General features: G+C 49.5%; 1 protein-coding gene across 1 annotated transcript in view; it reads left to right on the top strand.

Annotated features, from left to right (window-relative positions):
* The window catches only part of LPCAT3 (lysophosphatidylcholine acyltransferase 3), a 36,442-nt gene extending 14,949 nt beyond the window's left edge, over nt 1-21,493 (top strand). The window contains 7 exon segments of the mRNA XM_075352203.1: nt 11,303-11,344; nt 11,346-11,390; nt 11,480-11,646; nt 12,555-12,702; nt 13,494-13,652; nt 14,872-15,000; nt 20,916-21,493. Of these exon segments, the coding sequence (XP_075208318.1) occupies nt 11,303-11,344; nt 11,346-11,390; nt 11,480-11,646; nt 12,555-12,702; nt 13,494-13,652; nt 14,872-14,988 (678 nt within the window). The 3' untranslated portion in view covers nt 14,989-15,000; nt 20,916-21,493.
* Nucleotides 21,494-21,728: the final 235 nt, after the last annotated feature.

The following is a 21,728-nucleotide window of genomic DNA, read 5'->3' as shown; positions in this document are numbered from 1 at the left end:
GATGGTGTGGCATTGAGTCCTGGAACCTAGTGTCGTCAGGATTACCTCAGGACGTGGTTGCCACCATGAGACAGGCTAGCATACCAACGTCCGCCAAGATTGACCACAGGACGTGGAAGATATTCTTATCTCGGTGCTCGGCGCAGGGTGTTTCTCCCTGGCCGGTTGCATCGTCTTTGTCGCTCAGTTCCCTTTAGGGACAAGTCTCAGCGCTATCTGTATTTTTTCAGAAACGACGACTTCCTCAGGTACGCACGTTCCTACGGGGAGTTTGTCTTCTCAGCACTCCGTACAAGCGGCCGTTAGAGCCCTGAGATCTGAACAAGGTTCTAATTGCTCTCCAGATGCCGCCTTTCGAGCCTTTGAAGGATGTCTCCCTTCCCGCTTTTCACGGGAAGTGGCCTTCTAGTAACGGTCTCGTCTCTTAGGAGAGTTTCCGAGCTAGCAACGCTCTCATACAAACTCCCTTCCTGGTCCTTCACCAGGACAGGGTAGTTCTGCGTCCGGTTCCGGAATTTCTCCCTAAGGTGGTATCCCACTTTCATATCAATCAGGATATCACCTCACCTTCTTTGTGTCCTCGTCCAGTCCATCAATTTCAGAAAGATTTGCATCTGTTGGTTCTGGTGAGAGCACTCAGGTTCTACTTCCCGCATGGCGCTCCTGCGCCACCCGGATGCACTCTTTGTCCTTGTCGCTGGTCGGCGTAAACAGTCGCAAGCTTCCAAATCCACCCTTGCTCGGGGGATCGAGGAACCAATTCTTGAAACCTACAGTTCTACTGGGCTTCTGGTTCTCTCAAGGCCGAAGGCCCATTCTACCAGAGCCGTGGGTGCATCCTGGACATTACGGCACCAGGCTACGGCTCAGCAGGTGTGTCAGGCACCTACCTGATTGGGTCTGCATACTTTTACCAAGCATTTTCGGGTGCATACCTACGCTTCGGCAGACGCCAGCCTAGGTAGATAAGTCCTTCAGGCGGCAATTGCCCACCTGTAGGAAAGGGCTGTTTGACGGCCCTATCACGAGGTATTCTTTTACCCACCCAGGGACTGCTTTTGGACGTCCCAATTGTCTGGGTCTCCCAATTAGGAGCGAAAAAGAAGGGAATTTTGTTTACTTACCGTAAATTCCTTTTCTTCTAGCTCCAATTGGGAGACCCAGCACCCGCCCTGTTTTCTCTGGGTTTTTCTGTTTTTTCGGGTACACATGTTGTTCATGTGGTATGGTTCAGTTCTCCGATGTTTCCTCGGATTGAATTGGTCTTTAAACCAGTTATTGGCTTTCCTCCTTCTTGCTTTGGCACTAAAACTGGTGAGCCAGTGATCCCACTGGGGGTGTATAGCCAGAAGGGGAGGGGCCTTACACTTTTAAGTGTAATACTTTGTGTGGCCTCCAGAGGCAATAGCTATACACCCAATTGTCTGGGTCTCCCAATTGGAGCTAGAAGAAAAGGAATTTACGGTAAGTAAACAAAATTCCCTTCTTTTAGCGTTTGGATTTTTTTTTTGCCCTTACGCAGTTTGCCGATCAGATCAACTGATGTATTTTCATAGATCGGGCATTTCTGAACCTCGGCGATACCAAATGTGTGGGTTTTTTTTTTTTTTTTTAACCCTTTAATTTTCAATGGGGTGAATAGGGAGTGATTTGAATTTTCTTTGTCGCTCCATTGGGAGACCCAGACAATTGGGGTGTATAGCTTCTGCCTCCGGAGGCCGCACAAAGTATTACACTTAAAAGTGTTAAGCCCCTCCCCTTCTGCCTATACACCCCCCGTGCTCCCACGGGCTCCTCAGTTTTTTGCTTTGTGCGAAGGTCAGACACGCACGTACAGCTCCACAGATTGGTCAGCAGCAGCTGCTGACCATGTCGGATGGAAGAAAAGTGGGCCCATATAGGGCCCCCAGCATGCTCCCTTCTCACCCCACTCTTGTCGGTGGTGGTGTAAGGTTGAGGTATCCATTGCGGGTACGGAGGCTGGAGCCCACATGCTGTTTTCCTTCCCCATCCCCCTCAGGGCTCTGGGTGAAGTGGGATCCTATCGGTCTCCAGGCACTGAGACCGTGCTTCATCCACAACTCCTGTGGAGCCTGCTGGATAGGAGCCGGGTATCGTTCAGGGACATGGCCCTGCTACTTGGAGGTACTCTGTATCCCTGTGGGGACAGCGCACAGCAACACTCCAGCTTTGCTGGGTGTGCTAGTGCACCGGGGACCACGGCGCTGACCGGGTTAATATGTGCCATTACACACTCAGCGTTGCTGAGTGTGTTTATGTATAGGGACTGCCGCACTGACCGCCGCGGCCATGGAAACACTGCGGCGCGGCTGGGACTTGTAGTGCGCCGGGGACTTTCGCGCCGGCCGCGCTTTTACGGCGGCCGCGTTTATTACTAGAGTCCCCGGCTTTTTGCGGCCTAGTTTCCTTTCCTCCCGCCCACAGCCCTGACAGGCAGGGGAAGGGCAGGACGCTGCACAGAACGAGCAGCACTGAGGGCTGGAGCATGCTTTGCATACTCCACCCCTCTCACTGTGCACAGTGCGGGCACCAGTTCCCGCTCTTTCTGGGTCACGCCCACGGCTCCCTCCTCTCCTCAGGACGCCGGCAGCCATTCCTGTCAGCTCCTCGGACGCAGCACAGGGGGACAAAGTCTGGGAGACCCAGGCAGGGACTCTGGTGGCCTCACAACCGCTTTAGGCGGGTGGTAAGCAGCACCTGTGGTGCTAGCCCCATTGTGCAGAAGTGTAACATTATATGTTTATGCTATATATGTTTTACACTGTATGGTGCACAGTTGATTTCTGGCTATATACCCTATTGTGTTACTCAGGGAAGATAATAGCATGGCGCCCACGAAAGGCAGGGGTGCCAAAACACAGGCTTATTATGTTGCCTGCGCCGCATGTACGACGCCGCTACCGGCAGGTTCCACTGACCCTCATTGTGTGCACTGTTCGGCCCCTGTGGCACTTACTCAGCCGGAGCCTCTGCTAAGAGGGGCCCAGGGGGAGCCACCTGCTAACACTGTTCAGGTGACGGGGACGGAGTTTGCAAAACTCTCTGAGACTATGGCTAAGATACTAGAAGCCTTGCAGTCCAGGCCGGTATCTCAGCACAGGGACTCTGTTGAATCTTTGTCCCCTGGCCCACCTCAGCTGGACCAACAATGTCCTCCCGGGGTATCTCATGGATCCCAGGCTGAGGGTTCTGACACAGACCCCAGCCCCCAGACCGACTAAGCGAGCTCGCTTAGATTTTCCCTCGACATCATCATATTGTGCAGGGGTCTCAGCGGGGGGAATCTCTGGTTAATGATGCGGGAGACAGCTGATCAGGATTCTGATTCCTGAGGGCGCTCTCAATCTTGATACTCCGGACGGGGACGCCATAGTGAACGACCTTATTGCGTCCATCAATCGTATGTTGGATATTTCTCCCTCAGCTCCTCCGGTGGAGGAGTCAGCTTCTCTTACACCGAGTATGTTTCTGGACCACTCTGATTTCAGAGAGGCAGTCCAGAATCATCATGCTTGTCCAGATAAGCGTTTTTTCTAAGCGCCTTAAGGATACACGTTATCTTTTTCCCCCTGACGTGGTCAAAAAGTTGGGCTCAGTGTCCCAAAGTGGATCCTCCAATCTCCAGACTGGCAGCTAGATCCATACTTGCAGTGGAAGATGGGGCTTCACTCAAAGATGCCACTGACAGGCAGATGGAGCTCTGGTTGAAATCCATCTATGAAGCTATCGGCGCTTCTTTTGCCCCAGCGTTCGCAGCCGTATGGGCGCTACAAGCTATCTCAGCAGGTCAAGCGCAAATTGACGCAGCCACACGCACAGTCCGCGCCACAGGTGGCGTCCATAACCACTCAGACGTCGGCATTTGCGTCTTACGCTATTAATGCTGTCCTGGACTCTGCGAGCCGTACGGCGGTTGCAGCCGCCAATTCGGTGGTACTCCGCAGGGCCTTGTGGCTACGGGAATGGAAGGCAGATTCTGTTTCCAAAAAGCGCTTAACCAGTTTGCCAATTTCTGGCGACCGATTGTTTGGCGAGCGTTTGGATGAAATCATCAAACAATCCAAGGGAAAGGATACATCCTTACCCCAGCCCAAACCGAACTTACCCCCAACAGAGGAAGGGGCAGTCGAGGTTTCGGTCCTTTCGGGGCGCGGGCAGGTCCCAATTCTCCTCGTCCAAAAGGCCTCAGAAAGATCAAAGGAACTCTGACGCATGGCGGTCTAAGTCACGTCCTATAAAAGGCCACCGGAGGTGCCGCTACCAAAGCGGCTTCCTCATGACATTTCGGCCCTCCTCACTCCGCATCTCTTCGGTCGGTGGCAGGCTCTCCCGCTTTGCGACGCCTGGCTGCCACGGGTAAAAGACCGTTGGGTGAGAGACATTCTGTCTCACGGTTACAAGATAGAGTTCACCTCTCGTCCACCCCGACTCGATTCTTCAGGTCATCCCCGCCTCCCGAGCGAGCCGAGGCTCTTCTGCAGGCGCTGGGCACTCTGAAGGCAGAAGGAGTGGTGGTCCCTGTTCCTCTTCAGCAACAGGGCCACGGTTTTTACTCCAACTTGTTTGTGGTCCCAAAGAAGGACGGGTCTTTCCGACCTGTCCTGGACCTGAAACTTCTCAACAAACACGTAACGACCAGGCGGTTCCGGATGGAATCCCTCCGCTCCGTCATCGCCTCAATGTCCCAAGGAGATTTCCTTGCATCGATCGATATCAAAGATGCTTATCTCCACGTACCGATTGCTCCAGAGCACCAGCGCTTCTTGCGCTTCGCCATAGAAAAATGAACACCTGCAGTTCGTGGCACTGCCGTTCGGACCTGGGCAACAGCCCCACGGGTTTTCACCAAGGTTATGGCTACTGTAGTAGCGGTCCTCCACTCTCGGGGTCACTCGGTGATCCCTTACTTGGACGATCTCCTGATCAAGGCACCCTCTCAAGAGGCATGCCAACACAGCCTCGACGCTACCCTGGAGACTCTCCAGAGTTTCGGGTGGATCATCAATTTTCCAAAGTCAAATCTGACACCGGCCCAATCGCTCACATACCTTGGCATGGAGTTTCATACCCTTTCAGCGATAGTGAAGCTTCCGCTGATCAAGCAGCGGTCACTACAGACAGGGGTACAATCTCTCCTTCAAGGCCAGTCACACCCCTTGAGGCGCCTCATGCACTTCCTGGGGAAGATGGTGGCAGCAATGGAGGCAGTTCCTTTCGCGCAGTTTCACCTGCGTCCTCTTCAATGGGGACATCCTACGCAAATGGGACAGGAAAGCCGACGTCCCTCGACAGGAACGTCTCCCTCTCTCAGGCGACCAAAGCTTCCCTTCGGTGGTGGCTTCTTCCCACTTCATTATCGAAGGGGAAATCCTTCCTACCCCCATCCTGGGAGGTGGTCACGACGGACGCGAGTCTGTCAGGGTGGGGAGCGGTTTTTCTCCACCACAGGGCTCAGGGTACGTGGACCCAGCAAGAGTCCTCGCTTCAGATCAATGTTCTGGAAATACGGGCAGTGTATCTTGCCCTGAAAGCGTTCCAGCAGTGGCTGGAAGGCAAGCAGATCAGAATTCAGTCGGACAATTCCACAGCCGGTGGCATACATCAACCACCAAGGCGGCACACGCAGTCGGCAAGCCTTCCAGGAAGTCCGGCGGATTTTGATGTGGGTGGAAGCCACGGCCTCCACCATCTCTGCAGTTCACATTCCAGGCGTGGAAAACTGGGAAGCAGATTATCTCAGTCGCCAGGGCATGGACGCAGGGGAATGGTCCCTTCACCCGGACGTGTTTCAGGAGATCTGTTGCCGCTGGGGGGTGCCGGACGTCGACCTCATGGCGTCCCGGCACAACAACAAGGTACCGACGTTCATGGCACGGCCTCAAGATCCCAGAGCTCTGGCGGCAGACGCCTTAGTTCAGGATTGGTCGCAGTTTCAGCTCCCTTATGTGTTTCCTCCGCTGGCACTGTTGCCCAGAGTGTTACGCAAGATCAGGGGCCGGACTGCCGCCGCGTCATCCTCGTCGCTCCAGACTGGCCGAAGGCGGTCGTGGTACCCGGATCTGTGGCATCTCACGGTCGGACCAACCGTGGGCACTACCAGACCGACCAGACTTGCTATCTCAAGGGCCGTTTTTCCATCTGAATTTTGCGGCCCTCAACCTGACTGTGTGGCCATTGAGTCCTGGATCCTAGCGTCTTCAGGGTTATCTCAAGACCTCATTGCCACTATGAGACAAGCTAGGAAACAAACGCCCGCCAAGATCTACCACAGGACGTGGAAAATATTCCTGTCGTGGTGCTCTGCTCAGGGTTTTTCTCCCTGGCCTTTTGGCTTGCCCACTTTTCTGTCCTTCCTTCAATCTGGACTGGAAAAGGGTTTTGTCGCTCGGCTCCCTTAAGGGACAAGTCTCTGCGCTCTGTGTTTTTTCCAGAAGCGCCTAGCCAGACTTCCACAGGTACGCACGTTCCTGCAGGGGGTTTGTCACATCGTCCCTCCTTACAAGCGGCCGTTAGAACCCTGGGATCTGAACAGGGTGCTGATGGTTCTTCAGAAACCACCATTCGAGCCAATGAGAGATATTTCTCTCTCACGCCTTTCACAGAAAGTGGTTTTTCTAGTAGCAGTCACTTCACTTCGGAGAGTGTCTGAGCTGGCAGCGCTGTCATGCAAAGCCCCTTTCCTGGTTTTTTCACCAGGACAAGGTGGTTCTGCGTCCGGTTCCGGAATTTCTCCCTAAGGTGGTATCCCCCTTTCATCTCAATCAGGATATCTCCTTACCTTCTTTTTGTCCTCATCCAGTTCACCAATGTGAAAAGGATTTGCACTTGTTAGATCTGGTGAGAGCACTCAGACTCTTACATTTCTCGTACGGCGCCGCTGCGCCGCTCGGATGCACTCTTTGTCCTTGTCGCTGTGGCCAGCGTAAAGGGTCACAGGCTTCCAAATCAACCTTGGCTCGGTGGATCAAGGAGCCAATTCTCGAAGCCTACCGTTTCGGGCTGGGCTTCCGGTTCCCTCAGGGCTGAAGGCCCATTCTACCAGAGCCGTGGGCGCGTCCTGGGCTTTGAGGGCACCAGGCTACGGCTCAGCAGGTGTGTCAGGCGGCTACCTGGTCGAGCCTGCACACTTTCACGAAACACTATCAGGTGCATACCTATGCTTCGGCGGATGCCAGCCTAGGTAGACGAGTCCTTCAGGCGGCGGTTGTCCACCTGTAGGAAGAGGCCGTTTTACGGCTCTCTTACGAGGTATTATTTTACCCCACCCAGGGACTGCTTTTGGACGTCCCAATTGTCTGGGTCTCCCAATGGAGCGACAAAGAAGAAGGGAATTTTGTTTACTTACCGTAAATTCCTTTTCTTCTAGCTCCAATTGGGAGACCCAGCACCCGCCCCCTGTTTTTTTGTGTACACATGTTGTTCATGTTGAATGGTTTCAGTTCTCCGATATTCCTTCGGATTGAAGTTACTTTAAACCAGTTTATAATTCTTTTTCCCTCCTTCTTGCTTTTGCACCAAAAACTGAGGAGCCCGTGGGAGCACGGGGGGTGTATAGGCAGAAGGGGAGGGGCTTTACACTTTTAGTGTAATACTTTGTTGCGGCCTCCGGAGGCATAGCCTATACACCCAATTGGTCTGGGTCTCCCAATTGGAGCTAGAAGAAAAGGAATTTACGGTAAGTAAACAAAATTCCCTTCTTTTTCTTCATTTTTTTTTAAAACTTTTTATTTATTTTTTTAATTTTACTAGTACTCCTAGGGGACTATAAGGATCAGCAGTCTGATCGCTCATTCATGTCTGTTGATCACAGCTACACAGCTGAGAACAGCAGAAATTCTCACCTCTTGTCTGTGACTCATGCTAGCTACATGAGTCATCACATGACCCTGTGCTATCATGACTGCCATTGGCTCACAGTGATCACGTCTCTGCAATGCCGATGGAGCCCGGTGAGTATGGATTTACCGCGGCGGAGGTTTAAATGGCTCTGTCACATTTTGACAGTGTCATTTAAAGGGGTTACCAGGTATGGGTGGAACATGAATCCACTCGTGCCTGCGAGGCACACATGTCAGCTATACAAATCAGCTGACGTGCACGGATCGCTGCCGGCAGTAGCCAAGGGGGATTAGACTATGACCGCTTAGGATGTAATATTACTACCCCGTGGTCGTTAAGGAGCCACCACCTTTTAATTTTTCAGGCCACGCAGCCGCACGGGGGTTTGTTTTTTATTTATTTTTTGTGTTTTTTTTTTTTGTACAGGATGAGTTATTTTTGAATGAGACCATCCATTTTACCCTGTAACTTATTGAAAAACAGGAAAAAAAAAATCCAAGTACAGTGAGAAAAAATCCAGTTTATGCCATTTTGTTTTCTTCCCTTCGTAGAAAAAACAAAAAACTGCAAAGGAATTAAAAAAAAATAAATAAAAATGGCTTGTGCTGCAATTTTCTCAGACCCTGAACTTTCTCAGGACTGTGATAGCTGGGACATGACTCGCAATATATGCACGGGTTTGAATACTTTTGCAATTATACATTTATTTTTTTTTTAATTTTTTTATTTTTTAATACAAACAATTTTGATTATCGATCTGTTTGGTGTCAGCAGCTCTATTGCAGACTTGTGTATTTCTGGGGTCACAGTCGGATGCGGGCCCCCAGTCTAAATAGGATCAGACTATACTATGAAGTCTGTTTGCAGTCTATAATTAAAGAAATGCAGACATGCACAGGGGCTGCGTACACAAAACGGTATTTTTTTTTCTATTAGAGGCATTTGCAAAATGTTTACTGTATTTTTCGTTTTCTAAGACGCACCCCAAATTTAGAGGGGGAAAAAAAATATGGGGTCTGTCTTATAATCCGGAGGTGTCTTTCTGGAGGGAGGCGGCGCGCGGTGCTGGAGTAGGGCGATGCTGGCCGTCGGTGCGGCGGGTGTGCCAGATGCTCGCTGCAGACGGCGGCGCTGTGAGGCAGGAGGAACACTGTCACGAACCACCGGGGGGGTCACTCAGAAATCCCCCGCGCTGGCTACCAGTACGTCACAATCGGGGGGGTAACCAAGTGGGGGGGTCACCCCTCCTTTATACCTCCCGACCGACAGACAGAGCACGTGACGCGCTCTCTAGCGCCCCTCTTATAGTCAGGCCAATTATGGAATTGCCCCGACAATAAGCAAGGAGGCCGCTATACTACTTATGCCGATTATTGAAGGGTCCCCGGTGAGAGTAGGGTATATATTCCCCCGACCTCCGCGGGCGGAATATATAAAAACCTCCCCGAATCTCACTGGCCTCCCCACAATAATCCTTGGCACAACTCGCTGCCACCAACCGCTTCACGGTAACTATTAGCCGAACACACAGACGTGGGATTCAAGATCGAGATAACAGAACAGCCCAAGATTAATTATATAATTTAATCAGCCTAAAGCACACTAGAAACTACAATATATACAATAGGGGATCTACAGAATATACATATGTCAGAGTACAGTTACAATCAAAGCATGGGTTACAAACAGGCATACACAGTTCCAGCAGTTACCTTGTGCGTCTGGCCACAGGGGGGCGCTGTAGACCAGGTTTCTAGGCTCCTTCCCACAGATGTTTCCTACACGTGACCCCCAGCGAAAGAACCCTGGAAAATGGCCCGAAGTAGGGTTATCAACCTGGGCAAATCCAGGTCCCCCTCCTACCTTCGTGACCTCAGAGGGAGCACTGCTCCACCCCTGGCTTGAGTTATGGACAATATCCCAACATGGAATATGGGGCCCATAACTTTGCCTGGGAGCGTCGTAGGCGGACGCCAACGCTCTCATTGTGACAGCTATGAATTTAGCTACGGAACGAGAGGACTCATGACTTGTCTACTAGTTCCCCATTGGCGGATATCACGCCTGGGGTATTTCCCCAGGTCCCTGCTCCCATAAAAAGGGTGTGCCAGCATCGTCCGCATGCGGAGACGCCATTTTTATGGTTGCCATATTTATCGGAAATATGGCTTGCGAGATATGAACCATTTTTTACTGGAGTCGTTCTGTCTGGATACTTCCATAGCCTTGCTAATTAGATAGCAGCCCCTACTACAGGGTCACGGCAGGGAGTCATCCTGTGTCCATTGTTCCCACATCATCTCATTTCCATATCAGAGGAGATGGCTGTTGGAGGTGTAAGGGGGATGTGACACCTTCCCAGATGGTGGACATTGAGAACAAGAAGGAGAGGGGGGCACTGCCATGGAGTGATGAGAGCGATTATGACTGGAAGTCATAATTCATCTTCATATCCCAGGGTTCTGCCTCACAAACACCCAGAAACTGTCGGCGGTGCGGACGTTAAAAGAAATGGCGCGCCCAGTGTTGGGTGCGTGCACAGATTGAGCTATTGGCTCAATAACAAGCCGAGATCTCATCACCTCCGGGCGCCAATTTTCCTTCAGTCTGCTGGGAGATCAGTGGCCCGGAGGTGGCGCATGCGCAGATTAGATCTTGAGCTGAGGGCTACATCTGCGCACGCGGCCCGACTCCCGGCGACATTATTTGAAGCCCGCACCGCCGACATTCAGGATGGCCCCTGCCTCACCCCCCCGCAGCAGAGCCCACAGCGCAGCCCCTACCTCCGGTGACCTCTCTTCACCACCCCCGGTAATCTATGGGCATCACGGTGGCTCTCAGTTGGTTAGCACTGCAGTCTTGTGGTGGCTCAGTGGTTAGCACTGCAGTCTTGTGGTGGCTCAGTGGTTAGCCCTGCAGTCTTGTGGTGGCTCAGTGGTTAGCACTGCAGTCTTGTGGTGGCTCAGTGGTTAGCACTGCAGTCTTGCAGCGCTGGGGTCCTGGGTTCAAATCCCACACAAGGCCACCATCTGCAAGGAGTTTGTATGTTCTCCCCGTGTTTGCGTGGGTTTCCTCCGGGTTCTCCGGTTTCCTCCCACACTCCAAAGACATACAGATAGGGACCTTAGATTGTGAGCCCCCAATGGGGACAGTATTGCTGATGTATGTAAAGCGCTGAGAAATTAATAGCGCTATATAAATTAATACAATTATTATTGATTAATTATTGTAAGCTACATTCGGATTATAAGACGCACTCGTCATTTTCATCCCAAATTTTTAAGAGGGAAAAGTGCGTCTTATAATCCGAAAATCCGGTAATCCTTTTTATTTGGATGCACTGCATTAATAACAATGGCTGCATTAGTCTATAGACCTTTACTCAATCCCGGCTTCCTCTTGTTTACGATTATTTTTCTTCTATTTGGACCTCTTTGTTTAGAACCAACCGTTCTGGTACCGCTGCGTGTACATGACGATCTGGGGGCAAAATCACGCTGTATAAGTACGTCACCTGCTGGCTGGTAACGGTGAGTGCTGACCCGATGGGGAGAGAGCGGAGCGGCGTCTCCAGCGTCTGCTACATCTCATCGGGGCTGTTCCCCCCTTCTCACCACAGGAGGGCGTCTGTATACTTTCTGGTCTCGGATACAACGGCAAAGATGAAGCCGGCCAGCCGCTGTGGGACGCCTGCGCCAACGTGAAGGTCTGGCTGTTCGAGACCACTCCACTATTCACAGGGACCATTGGCAGCTTCAATATTAATACCAATGACTGGGTGGCTAGGTGAGACTCCTACATGTATATAAGATATTATAGGCAAAAAAAAATATTTGCTTATCCTGTACTGATCCTGAGTTACCTCCTGTATTATACTTTATACTCCAGAGCTGCACTCACTATTCTGCTGGTGCAGTCACTGTGTACATACATTACATTACTGATCCTGAGTTACCTCCTGTATTATACTCCAGAGCTGCACTCACTATTCTGCTGGTGCAGTCACTGTGTATATACATTACATTACTGTTCCTGTACTGATCCTGAGTTATATCCTGTATTATACTCCAGAGCTGCGCTCACTATTCTGCTGGTGCAGTCACTGTGTACATACATTACATTACTGATCCTGAGTTACCTCCTGTATTATACTCCAGAGCTGCACTCACTATTCTGCTGGTGCAGTCACTGTGTACATACATTACATTACTGATCCTGAGTTACCTCCTGTATTATACTCCAGAGCTGCACTCACTATTCTGCTGGGGGAGTCACTGTGTACATACATTACATTACTGATCCTGAGTTACCTCCTGTATTATACTCCAGAGCTGCACTCACTATTCTGCTGGGGGAGTCACTGTGTACATACATTACATTACTGATCCTGAGTTACCTCCTGTGTTATACTCCAGAGCTGCACTCACTATTCTGCTGGTGCATTCGCTGTGTTCATACATTACATTACTGATCCTGAGTTACCTCCTGTGTTATACCCCAGAGCTGCACTCACTATTTCGCTGTGATGTCAGGTCTGACACTTGTTGAATAGTGAGTGCAGCTCTGGAGGGTAATACTGTATGCAATTCAGGATCAGTAAAGCGTACCAGTTTGGTTTTTTTTTATAATCCTCTTCTGCATGTGATGTATTTTGCTTTACTTAATGTCGCCTCCTTCTTCTTCTCTTTCTCCAGATATATTTTTAAACGCCTCCGTTTTCTCGGTAACAAGGCCGTGTCTCAGGGAGCCACCCTCTTCTTCCTGGCCATATGGCATGGTCTGCACTCCGGATACCTCGTCTGCTTCTCGCTGGAGTTCCTGATTGTCATAGTGGAGAAACAGGTCAGGTGCCCGGGGCTAATGGTGGAGCGCTGGGTACAGAGCAGGGACCCGGGGCTAATGGTGGAGTGGTGGGTACAGAGCAGGGGCCTGGGGCTAATGGTGGAGCGCTGGGTACAGAGCAGGGACCCGGGGCTAATGGTGGAGTGGTGGGTACAGAGCAGGGGCCTGGGGCTAATGGTGGAGTGGTGGGTACAGAGCAGGGGCCTGGGGCTAATGGTGGAGCGCTGGGTACAGAGCAGGGGCCTGGGGCTAATGGTGGAGTGGTGGGTACAGAGCAGGGGCCCGGGGCTAATGGTGGAGCGGTGGATACAGAGCCGGGGCAGGGGCCCAGGGGTAATGGTGGAGTGGTGGGTACAGAGCGGGGGCCTGACTTCAGGAACGGCCTCTCTTCCATAGTGATGAGGCTTGCTAGGAATTCTGGAGATCAGTTGCGTGCCTGCGCTTGGTAGGTGCCTGCGCTTGGTAGGTGCCTGCGCTTGGTAGGTGCCTGCGCTTGGTAGGTGCCTGCGCTCGGTAGGTGCCTGCGCTCGGTAGGTGCCTGCGCTCGGTAGGTGCCTGCGCTCGGTAGGTGCCTGCGCTCGGTAGGTGCCTGCGCTCGGTAGGTGCCTGCGCTCGGTAGGTGCCTGCGCTCGGTAGGTGCCTGCGCTCGGTAGGTGCCTGCGCTCGGTAGGTGCCTGCGCTCGGTAGGTGCCTGCGCTCGGTAGGTGCCTGCGCTCGGTAGGTGTCCGGAGATTATGGTGCGGAGCATTACATGAATGTGACGCCCCCGTCTTGTGTCTCCCCCTCTGCAGGCGATGGAGCTGGTGAGGGACAGTCCTGTACTCAGTCACATCTGCTCCGTGCCTCTGCTGCGCCCTCCTCTGTATTTGGTGCAGCAGTTCTTCCACTGGCTCTTTATGGGATACCCGCTGGTGCCGTTCTGCCTTTTCACCTGGGACAAGTGGCTCAAGGTATGTGGAAAACGTGTCGGCGCTCTCACTATATGGCGGTGAGCGGTTATTGGGGGTGGCGATGGCTGTGGAGGCCTGGGAATTGTGGGGGGGGGGGGGGGGGTGTGGAGGAGGCGAGGGGATTGGGGGCTTCATGACGCAGGTCCACATGTCAGGTGGCCAGGGATGCAGCCACCATCATTATTTTGTCTCTGTAAGGCTCACCGCACATCAGCGGTATTTTGCCGCACATCAGCGGTATTTTGCCGCACATCAGCGGTATTTTGCCGCACATCAGCGGTATTTTGCCGCACATCAGCGGTATTTTGCCGCACATCAGCGGTATTTTGCCGCACATCAGCGTTTCAGTTCAATTCACCTCCAATGGCACGCAGCGAGATGCGGTCACGTGCGTCATACGCGGCTGCATGTGACCGCATCTCGCCGCGACTCCATTGGAGGTGAATTGAACTGAAGCGCGTTTGCACCGGATCCGGCCCTGCGGCAAAATACCGCTGATGTGCGGCCGGCGTAAGATTCCAAAGTATTCATTGGACCCTCAAAAGTGCTGGATCCTGACACCCAAAGCCATGAAAGAGTCACTGACAACCAGGATGCAGAATGTTATCACGGGAATTCCCATAATAGTTTGCAGCCGCATTCCTTTTTTTTTTTTTTTTTGCCTTTCCCCCCCCACAGCTTTGTTGTGGGCGATTCCTCTGTTATTCCTCTTGGAAATGTATTACCAGATTGATAACCGGGTGATACTAGTCGGTGCTGTGTAAGTGCGAACTCCAACCCTGTTGAATCAATGCGAACAGTCTGGGAACACACCCTTTTGACAAAAGTGGAGAGATTGTAACGCCCAGTTGTCAAATTAGTCTGACTTTTCCAAGTGGAATAACAGAGGAATGGAACAACACTGAATTCTGAGAAAAAATGCGCTGTCGGAGGGGGGGGGGGGGGCGCCGCTGGGTCTGTCGGAGGAGGGGGGGCGCGCCGCCGGGTCTGTTGGAGGGGGGGGGGGCGCCGCTGGGTCTGTCGGGGGGGGGGGGGGCCGCCGCTGGGTCTGTCGGCTGTGGTGCGGGTTCTGGGATGTAAGCGCTTTTTATCTAAAGTTACAGAGGTTAGCCATATCATTCTGGCTATCATTGGGCGGGGGTGGGGGTATGGGGCCGACTCCGGGGGCCGCTCTGGTTACACAGCAGGCTGCTTGCTGACCCGTCTTCTCTCTCGGCAGGTGTACATGTCGGTCTATTTTATAGGCCACTTATTCTTCTTATCGCTGCTGTTTGCACTGCCTTATGCACGGAAAGTCCTGGTGCAAAGAAAGGACAAGCTGCAGAAGTCCCACTGACAGCGCCTGACGGTGAGCGCCGCCATCCCACTCTCGCTGTTATTCGTTTGCTCCCTTCTAGGTGTCCTCGGGGCTCGTGCTGCTGCGGCTCCGGGTGTAAAATCCGGGTCACTCCCCACATCAGAAACCATTGCTGGCACCAGTCCCCTGCATCCATCCTACTATGGACCCCCTAATGCTCGGTGACTACCGGTTTTGTCTGGCCACCTAACAAAAATAGAAAACATTTGGAATTAGTTAACCCTTGGATGACCATTATTGCAGCGGTGCCCAGCGCTGGACGGGGTTAGATACACAGTAAATGGCCACTGTATTAGAGGGCCCCATCGTGGTGCATTCGAGCTCTTTTGGCTTCCAGCGCCGCAGCAATGCATTGTACAGGAAACATTTACCACTATCGCACTGTCCACCAGCCTGACCGGAAGAGGCTGCCCAGCCACAGGTATCAGAGGAGTCAGGGTGCACCAAGAAAACGCACACATACACCACATACACCACACACACCACACACACCACACACACCACACCACACACCACACCACACACACCACACACACACCACACACACCACACACACCACACACACACCACACACACACCACACACACACCACACACACACCACACACACACCACACACACACCACACACACACCACACACACACACCACACCACACACACCACACACACCACACACACCACACACACCACACACACACACCACACACACCACATACACCACACACACCACACACACCACACACACACACCACATACACCACATACACCACACACACCACACACACCACACACAATACACACCACACACACACACCACACACACACACCACACACACACCACACACACACACCACACACACCACACACACCACACACACCACACACACCACACACACCACACACACCACACACACCACACACACACACCACATACACCACATACACCACATACACCACACACACCACACACACCACACACAATACACACCACACCACACACACACACCACACACACACACCACACACACACACCACACACACACCACACCACACACACCACACACACACACCACATACACCACACACACCACACACAATACACACCACACCACACACACACACACACACACACACACACACCACACACACCACACACACCAAACACACACACCACACACACCACACACACACACCACACACACCACACACACACACCACACACACCACACACACACACACACCACACACACACACACCACACACACACACACCACACACACACACACACACACACACCACACACACCACACACACCACACACACCACACACACCACACACACCACACACACCACACACACCACACACACCAACCACACCAACCACACCAACCACACCAACCACACCAACCACACCAACCACACCAACCACACCAACCACACCAACCACACCAACCACACACACCACACACACCACACACACCACACACACCACACACACCACACACACCACACACACCACACACACCACACACACCACACACACCACACACACCACACACACCACACACACCACACACACCACACACACCACACACACCACACACACCACACACACCACACACACCACACACACCACACACACCACACACACCACACACACCACACACACCACACACACCACACACACCACACACACACACCACACACACACCACATACACCACATACACCACACACACCACACACAATACACACCACACCACACACACACACCACACACACCACATACACCACATACACCACACACAATACACACCACACCACACACACACACACACACCACACACACCACACACACCACACACACCACACACACCACACACACCACACACACCACACACAATACACACCACACACACCACACACACACGCAGTCATATGAAAAAGTTTGGGCACCCCTAGTAATGTTGACCTTTTTTCTTTATAACAATTTGGGTTTTTGCTATTTCAGTTTCATATATCTAATAACTGATGGACTGAGTAATATTTCTGGATTGAAATGAGGTTTATTGTACTAACAGAAAATGTGCAATCCGCATTTAAACAAAATTTGACCGGTGCAAAAGTATGGCCACCCTTATCAATTTCTTGTTTTGAACACTCCTAACTACTTTTTACTGACTTAGTAAAGCACTGAATTGGTTTTGTAACCTCATTGAGCTTTGAACTTCATAGGCAGGTGTATCCAATCATGAGAAAAGGTATTTAAGGTGGCCACTTGCAAGTTGTTCTCCTATTTGAATCTCCTATGAAGAGTGGCATCATGGGCTCCTCAAAACAACCCTCAAATGATCTGAAAACAAAGATTATTCAACATAGTTGTTCAGGGGAAGGTACAAAAAGTTGTCTCAGAGATTTAAACTGTCAGTTTCCACTGTGAGGAACATAGTAGGAAATGGAAGAACACAGGTACAGTTCTTGTTAAGCCCAGAAGTGGCAGGCCAAGAAAAATATCAGAAAGGCAGAGAAGAGGAATGGTGAGAACAGTCAAGGACAATCCACAGACCACCTCCAAAGACCTGCAGCATCATCTTGCTGCAGATGGTGTCAATGTGCATCAGTCAACAATACAGCGCACGTTGCACAAGGAGAAGCTGTATGGGAGAGTGATGCGAAAGAAGCCGTTTCTGCAAGCACACCACACACAGAGTCGCCTGAGGTATGGAAAAGCACATTTGGACAAGCCAGTTACATTTTGGAAGAAGGTCCAGTGGACTGATGAAACAAAGATTGAGATATTTGGTCAAACAAAAAGGCGTTATGCATGGAGGCAAAAAAACACGGCATCCCAAGAAAAGCACTTGCTACCCACAGTAAAATTTGGTGGAGGTTCCATCATGCTTTGGGGCTGTGTGGCCAATGCCGGCACCGGGAATCTTGTTAAAGTTGAGGGTCGCATGGATTCAACTCAGTATCAGCAGATTCTTGACAATAATGTGCAAGAATCAGTGACGAAGTTGAAGTTACGCAGGGGATGGATATTTCAGCAAGACAATGATCCAAAACACCGCTCTAAATCTACTCAGGCATTCATGCAGAGGAACAATTACAATGTTCTGGAATGGCCATCCCAGTCCCCAGACCTGAATATCATTGAAAATCTGTGGGATGATGTGAAGCGGCTGTCCATGCTCGGCGACCATCAAACTTAACTGAACTGGAATTGTTTTGTAAACAGGAATGGTCAAATCTACCTTCATCCAGGATCCAGGAACTCATTAAAAGCTACAGGAAGCGACTAGAGGCTGTGATTTCTGCAAAAGGAGGATCTACAAAATATTAGTGTCACTTTTATGTTGTGGTGCCCATACTTATGCACTGGTCAAATTTTGTTTAAATGCGGATTGCACATTTTCTGTTAGTACAATAATCCTCATTTCAATCCAGAAATATTACTCAGTCCATCAGTTATTAGATATATGAAACTGAAATAGCAAAAACCCAAATTGTTATAAAGAAAAAAGGTTAACATTAATAGGGGTGCCCAAACTTTTTCATATGACTGTGTGTATATATATATATATATATATATATATATATATATATATATATATATATATATATATATATATATGTGTATGTGTATGTATATATGTGTATGTGTATGTATATGTATATATGTGTATGTATGTGTATGTATATGTATATATGTGTATGTATGTGTATGTATATGTATATATGTGTATGTATATGTATGTATATGTATATATGTGTATGTATATGTATGTATATGTATATATGTGTATGTATATGTATGTATATGTATATATGTGTATGTATATGTATGTATATGTATATATGTGTATGTATATGTATGTATATGTATATATGTGTATGTATATGTATGTATATGTATATATGTGTATGTATATGTATGTATATGTATATATGTGTATGTATATGTATGTATATGTATATATGTGTATGTATATGTATGTATATGTATATATGTGTATGTATATGTATGTATATGTATGTATATGTATGTATATGTATATATGTGTATGTATATGTATGTATATGTATATATGTGTATGTATATGTATATATGTGTATGTATATGTATGTATATGTATATATGTGTATGTATATGTATGTATATGTATATATGTGTATGTATATGTATGTATATGTATATATGTGTATGTATATATGTATATATGTGTATGTATATATGTGTATGTATATATGTGTATGTATATGTATATATGTGTATGTATATGTATGTATATGTATATATATATATATATATATGTATATATATATACACACACACACACACACACACACACACACACACACACACACACACACACGCTCCACCAGAATGAACTGTTGACACCTGACTGGGAGAGGTCATTGATCCCGGCCGCTTGTGCCAATTTATGACCCTCCCATCACTACGACACATTAGAAATCTGTTAACATCTACTTAGTGATAAAATTTTTGCTCTCTGGAGTCACCTCCAGAACGATTCTTCACATCCTCCTCCTGTTCCCTTCCATCAGAATAATTGACATCCTCCTCGTGTCCCCTTTCAACAGAACGATTCTTTACTTCCTCCTCCCATCCACTTTCATCACAATGATTCTTCACTTTCTCTTCTGTCCTCTTTCATCAGAACAATTCTTTACGTCCTCCCTTAATCAGAATGATTCTTCACTTCTTCCTCTGTCCCCTTTCATCAGAATGATTCTTCACTTCTTCCTCTGTCCCCTTTCATCAGAATGATTCTTCACTTCCTCCTCTGTCCCCTTTCATCAGAATGATTCTTCACTTCCTCCTCTGTCCCCTTTCATCAGAATGATTCTTCACTTCCTCCTCTGTCCCCTTTCATCAGAATGATTCTTCACTTCTTCCTCTGTCCCCTTTCATCAGAATGATTCTTCACTTCCTCCTCTGTCCCCTTTCATCAGAATGATTCTTCACTTCCTCCTCTGTCCCCTTTCATCAGAATGATTCTTCACTTCTTCCTCTGTCCCCTTTCATCAGAATGATTCTTCACTTCTTCCTCTGTCCTTTCATCAGAATGATTCTTCACTTCTTCCTCTGTCCCCTTTCATCAGAATGATTCTTCACTTCTTCCTCTGTCCCCTTTCATCAGAATGATTCTTCACTTCTTCCTCTGTCCCCTTTCATCAAAACGATTTTTCACATCCTCTTCTGTCCCCTTTCATCAGATTGATTATTCACCAGTCCCCTTTCATCAGAATGATTCTTCACTTCTTCCTCTGTCCCCTTTCATCAGAATGATTCTTCACTTCTTCCTCTGTCCCCTTTCATCAGAACGATTCTTCACTTCTTCCGCTGTCCCCTTTCATCAGAATGATTCTTCACTTCTTCCTCTGTCCCCTTTCATCAGAATGATTCTTCACTTCTTCCTCTGTCCCCTTTCATCAGAACGATTCTTCACTTCTTCCGCTGTCCCCTTTCATCAGAATGATTCTTCACTTCTTCCTCTGTCCCCTTTCATCAAAACGATTTTTCACATCCTCTTCTGTCCCCTTTCATCAGATTGATTATTCACCAGTCCACTTTCATCAGAATGATTCTTCACTTCCTCTCCTGACCTCTTTCATCACAATGATGTGGATTTTTGGTGAATCAGTTTCAATCACTTGATTTTTTGCTGTGTCCCGGGGCCCCCGTCCACCCTGAGAAGCTCTATCCCTGGGAGCGCCGGTGTCTCTAATAATGTGGCCATTCAGTATATATGAGCGTTGTGTGACAACCAGATCTCTTCATCTTTCCCACAAACTGTGTTAAAAACCCTTTCTGAATATTTGGGTCTTTTTGGGAACGTGCAGTGAATGAATGCCTTAACCCCTTGTTTCCTGTCTCTGCAGATTGTATGCCGCTCCTCGTGGCGGCGGTTCGCACACCTCCTCCTTCCACGCTGGTCCCTCTGTACAGCGGACTCCACACTGCCAGGAAGGACACAATTGCTGATAACTTTTTTTGTTTTTTAAATACAAACTGGTTGCCGGCGCCAATAATCCTGCAGGAATGTAGGACCCCCCCCCCCACCCAAATGTTATTTTATAGACTTTTCTACTACTTGGGGGAGGGGGGGATTTTTGGACTTTCTATTACTTGAACTTTTTAGTTTGCTGGAGACTTTCACCCGACTTTTCTCCTTCTGCAGCCGCCGGGTCACGTCACACGGCAGCTAAGACGACAGAAGCCGATGGTAAAATTGCACTGGATTAGGATGGTCCAGGGATGCTGGATACAACAAATGCGAAGAAAAGTGCTGTGGGGGTGGGGAAGGGGTCTACTCATGGGGGAGGGGGCATAAAAGTACACCAGAGACTGGCCAGAAAGCATGATGCCAAACATGGCCGATCAAAGGGGGGAAACAAAAAGCAAAAAAAAAGTGCACTTGGATTGGCTTTTGATATCATATGGGGGGGAAAAGAAGGGGGTCCGGTCATGTCCTGCCTTTTTAAGAGCTGCAATAAAGCACTCTGCCAAGTCAACATGTCTGTGCCACGTGTTCATTCCCACGGGTCCAATAGGTCTGTGGTATCTGCCGCATGTATCTGAATTTTTGTCTAGTGCCTAATTGGGGAGGGGGGGGTGCATTGCTGACTATAGAGGAGTGTTGCCAGTCTGGTAACTACCTTTTTTTTTTTTTTTTTTTTTTATTTTCTCACCTT

This window comes from Anomaloglossus baeobatrachus, chromosome 5 (genome assembly GCF_048569485.1).
Source record: "Anomaloglossus baeobatrachus isolate aAnoBae1 chromosome 5, aAnoBae1.hap1, whole genome shotgun sequence".
NCBI classification, from domain to species: domain Eukaryota; kingdom Metazoa; phylum Chordata; class Amphibia; order Anura; family Aromobatidae; genus Anomaloglossus; species Anomaloglossus baeobatrachus.
The sequence above is the reverse complement of the archived record's forward strand: the minus strand, read 5'-3'. Positions and strand labels throughout refer to the sequence as shown.